Source organism: Diorhabda carinulata, chromosome 6 (genome assembly GCF_026250575.1).
Source record: "Diorhabda carinulata isolate Delta chromosome 6, icDioCari1.1, whole genome shotgun sequence".
In the NCBI taxonomy this organism is placed as follows: Eukaryota; Metazoa; Arthropoda; class Insecta; order Coleoptera; family Chrysomelidae; genus Diorhabda; species Diorhabda carinulata.
Genome location: NC_079465.1, coordinates 20,848,356 through 20,853,303, shown reverse-complemented (window position 1 = coordinate 20,853,303; position 4,948 = coordinate 20,848,356). Strand labels below are relative to the sequence as shown.

At 30.2% G+C, this 4,948-nt stretch overlaps 1 protein-coding gene across 1 annotated transcript; it reads right to left on the bottom strand.

Annotated features, from left to right (window-relative positions):
• Positions 1-2,774: 2,774 nt before the first annotated feature.
• LOC130894929 (leucine-rich repeat-containing protein 59) lies at positions 2,775-4,741 on the bottom strand. Its single transcript, XM_057801972.1, has 2 exons — positions 4,609-4,741; positions 2,775-4,359 (listed from the first exon to the last, which is right to left on the bottom strand). The coding sequence occupies exon 2, from the start codon at positions 4,146-4,148 to the stop codon at positions 3,258-3,260; it is 891 nt and encodes a 296-aa protein (XP_057657955.1). The 5' UTR covers positions 4,149-4,359; positions 4,609-4,741; the 3' UTR covers positions 2,775-3,257.
• Between the last annotated feature and the right edge of the window lie 207 nt (positions 4,742-4,948).

The window sequence follows — 4,948 nt, the reverse complement described above, 5'->3', positions numbered from 1 at the left end:
TCGAAAAAAATACTCTTCGGAATTGCGGAGCTGCTCTCTTTAAGTTGCAAAACCCGACCTCGCCTAGAGATTGCGGAGCGGCTCCCTTCAGGTCGCAAAATCACGACTTCTCCGTCTTTGTCTACGTCTACTTTATCCTTAATAGCCAGATAGTTTTCCATGAAAATTTCCTCTAAGCACTAGGCACTATCTGCCCGCGTTTCGCCCTAAAAGATACTTTCGATGCCTTCGTTAAGTCTCCGGGAGATTCACCGAAATATTCGACTTGGCCACGTAGGCCGCGGGGAAATCGACGAAAAAAATTCTCTTCGGGACTACTCTCTTCAAGTCGCAAAACCCGACTTCGCTTAGGGATTGCGGAGCGACTCTCTTCAGGTTGCAATATCACGACTTCGTTCGGAGTTTTGCTTTTTATTGAATTTTTCGCTGAGTGAGCCCAGACCGTAATGTCCTCGTCATATTTGGTTTTAAAGTAATGAAAAACACATAATAGCGTAAATTTTTCTATAACATTTATCAAATTTGTTAATTTTCGCCTTAAATAATTTTGTAGTTACAGGGTGTTTTATAAGTATAACAAATTATATGAAATTTTTAGCGAATTCTCTTTTTTTTAGTTATTCTCTTATAGGTCCGTGTTTATTACAAGATTTTTGTTCTTATATGTTGTTATATTGTAACCTTTGGAAGGGAATAGTAGAAATAAAGACTCCTCGTACATCAGGCTTTCTTCAACTAACTTTGAACACTGTATAAATACTTATTGGAATGTATAATATATTGTCATCTATATTGCTAATTGCAATTAATATTTATTATTTATTAGTTCAAATTTCTATAAATTGTATTTGTTTTTAATCGAGGAATAATTTTTATTTCTTCAGCTTTTTTAATTTAAAAAAATGAACCTTTCAAACTGAAATCTAATTAAAAATTTAATCCATTATATTATTGTGTTTATTGAATTCTTATTTAAAATTTTGAAAAAATACTATAATTAACGCAATTCCAATAAACCCTCTTCTTTTTCTCTCCCGGCATAAATTTTCATATTCCACCTGTATCTCGCTCCACAGTAAAGTTTGAATACTTTTATTCTGTATATGTTTGTTTTTTTTTTTGGAATGAATTGACGGATTGTGAGTTTACCACGGAAAACAATCATACTCTAGTCTATCCCCTTCTGGGCATTCTTTATTGTTTGAAAAATTATTTTTAATCTCATATAATATTTTTCAAAACACATCGTACATTTTTGTACACTTTATTTAAAAGCATAAATCATCGTTCAAAGGGTAAGGAAGCAAAAAAATTTTGTTTTTGATTTTCCATACTGCAAGTATGTCTTCCTTCGTATAAATATAATGAAAATATTTATTTTGAATAAAAAGTGCAAAAAATCATGTGTTGTATGTTCAAACTTTTTCACGAAATAAATATTTCTAAAATTTTCTCTTGGATCCACACTCCATATGGTGGAAAACTGCCTGGCTATTAAGGATAAAGTAGACGTAGACACACACACCCAATATGGAATGTAAAAACTCAAAAACATTTTTTGGGGCCTGGGAAAATTTCATCAATTTCGGTTGGGGTTCAACGTGTTAATCTAACCTCACTGAAAGAAGGAAATTTTTGTTTTCAAAATTTGAAACCAGCTCCATCGTTGTGCATGGCTTCCACAAAATTTTTTATTAGTCTAATTTGATACACAAAAGTGGTAATATAATCTTCTCGGGGTTAACTAAGAGTTCATTTTTCACATTTTTTTGTTCAGGACCATACGCAGTTTTTAGCCATATTGCTCTAACATAATGTTAATTCCTCACGATTGTTCCAGTCGCATAAAAAGCAACAATATTGCTTGTAGCCAGTTTGTAGTCCTAAAACCAAAGCAACAACTTTCAAATAGGTAGTGATAGAAATTTATTTCCTTTATAAAACAGTATATCCTTTAGACTTTACTTTGAGGAATCAATGAAAAGTCTCCATTCCTCTGACCTATGTTCGTAACACAGTTTTAACATCAAGCTCTCAGTGTCATTACAGCCATTCTCTTTAGAAAACAAATCAACATAAGAATTGTGACGTTTAAAGTATACGGTAACTTTAAGTCCCGTCTTAAGCAGATTCTACTATTTCAATATTAAATTTAACACTTCAGCTTTTTCTTTGGGCAAATCCAAATATCATGAGATCAATAATTGGTTATTAAAATCCGGTGCTTGAGGACTGACAGGAGCTGTGAATTCTGTTTCAGTTTCTTCGTTCTCAGAATTGTTTAAACTTTCTTCAATAATATAAACTGGAGAAGGCACAAGAACTTATTCCTAATGAGGGAGTGTTTTTTTGTTACAGAAAACACCTCCATATTACCATATGCTTCCATTTCCTTGAAAAGTCTTTGATATTGGTCAAGCAAAAATAACAATCACTGTGACTGGTATATTCAAGCTTTAGCGCTGCTTTACCAAAAGGCATTGCTGAATATTGTCCATTGCATGACATCTTGGACGATTCAGCTGTTACCTAACATCCAAAGGTGAATAATGGGAAAGTGACAATTTGGTAAAAAAAATATTGAAACTATTTTAGACATGAATATCAGAAACTGATATTTTTCTGTTAAATTTGAGGCACTAACAATAAAATGCACAACATATTTAGTTCCAGTACCATTGAGTGTTACCTAGAATTTATATGCCAAGGTGGTTACTAAAATGCTAAAAATATACTTTGGCCAATTTAAGTTGGATTTGAATAAAACTTAGTAGGAATTAGAAAATCTTTTATTTCAAAAAATACAAAATTTTCTTATTGTTTTCTACATTCCTTTAGTTGATATTAACATTTACGCATCGTAATAATTATTTACAAGTAGTTATAAAACTTCGATTCAATTAATATATACAATGTATATTTATTTTTTTTTTATTGAAACTTCTTGAGATCTTAGATTGTTATTTTATTTGAATTTTATTCTAATATCTTAACAATTCGTTCCTCATTAGGGTCATTATCAAAAGAACTGTAACTAAAATTACATAAAAAATGTGTTAAAATTCTTTTTTTTAAGGTATAAAAAGTTTTACTAAATTTTGAATATTGTATTGTGCAGTTTAAGATCAATTTTTTTGATAATGCTCCTAGTGAGGAGCAAAGCTTTAAGAAAATAAAACAAATTTCAAATAAAATATCAACTCACAAGCTTAAAAAAAATGAAAGGTTGAAGAAAACAAATGATTATTTATGTAGAACTATTGTTTGTCAGTTAGATTTTTGTACAAATTTTCAAGGTATTGTTTTGATAAAGTCCACCAAACAGGTACATCATCATACAGCTTATTTAAATCTTGAATAACAATATTTTTTGCAGTATCCATTAAATTTTTAGAATTGTATGCTTTAAAAATAACAAACCCTATATAAAGTGCTGCCATAAAGAAAATCCATTGGATAATAGTTGAAAACAATGAATAAGAAGCAGTTTTCATTGAATTATTGTTTTTCACTTTTTCTTTATTGTTTTTACGATTTTTATTTGATTTTTTTGGTTCCATAGTATTTCCATTTAAAATCTTCTTTTCCTTTTGTTTTTCTTTCTTCTTCATGTTTTTCTCTTCTTGTTTCTTTTTTTGGTTGAATTCTAATTGTTTTTGTCTATCCTTGTTCCTCATTTCGAGTTCAGCAGACACTTGATTTTCCAATTTGGTGAAAAAATCCACAATATTTTTAGCACAAGCTTGGCACTCTTTAGTGTTAATACATAGACCTGCTACTTTAGCGACAGCTGGAACTAGAGGATTATCTTTCAAATCAAGCCACTTTAAATTTTTCAATTTACTAAAACTTAAAGGTAGGTGTTGCAGTTGGTTCTTGTATAAATCTAGATGTTTTAGTTTTACCAAATTTCCAAAATCTTCAGGTAATTCTGTAAGTTCGTTTTTGCTCAAGTCCAATTTGGTGAGGTGTGTTAATAATGTAAAATTTTTGGGTAAAAATGTTAAAGTATTGTTAGATAAATCCAAGCTGTGCACTCGTTTTAAACTCAATATATCCTTAATTGGAACTTCATTTAACTCAGACATACTAAGATCCACTTCACCATCGTTGAATCGTTCTTTTACATTCACTTTTGGTGGTGCCATTTCAACTACTGGAACTATACGTTGTAGAGAAGACACGTATACAAATCTAATTCCACATAAACACAATCGCCACAACCTAACCTATTTTCTTCTCTTTCTTGAAACTACAATATGTATTCAAAGGCATAAGCGAATACAGCTACATAAAGAAGTGCACTAATTTAACAGCCGTAAATTATTTTCTATTTAAATTTTGATCTTCTTGAGTTTTCTAAAATGATAATTTTCTTTTATACTCAAATGATTTCTTTTTGGTTCTTTTTTTCATTACTTATAATTTTGAACAACTTTTATCAATATATAAAACGGTTTAGGGGACAAACTGCTTAAAATAATTATTTTAAGAAAACTAGAAATTTAAACAAATCACTAAGCTACGATAAAGGAGAAACTGTTTGAAAATATCAGAAATACTGAAGAATACAAGAAAAAAACTCAAAAAAATAAAGAAAGAATTTACCTGGGAACATAAAGGAATGACGTCCAAAATATAACCTAAAAATGTGTAACTTTTCCCTATATATAAAGCACTTCTAATTAATTGATTCTCATTCAAGCGAATTATACTATTTACACGAGTCGGTTTGAACAAGAAATCCTGAATCGATGAAATGAGAGTATTGTACGGATCCTTAATTCTGAATTTCAATTTTTTTTTTTTTCAAGGGATACTGTTCTTGATTTATTAATTTAAAGCACACGAAACCAAGACACAAATTTAAGATGGCTCTCCAATCGAAATTATACAACGTGACTTCATTTGAAGCTCTAAGCCAGCGTTGAGTATCAATATGTCTGTG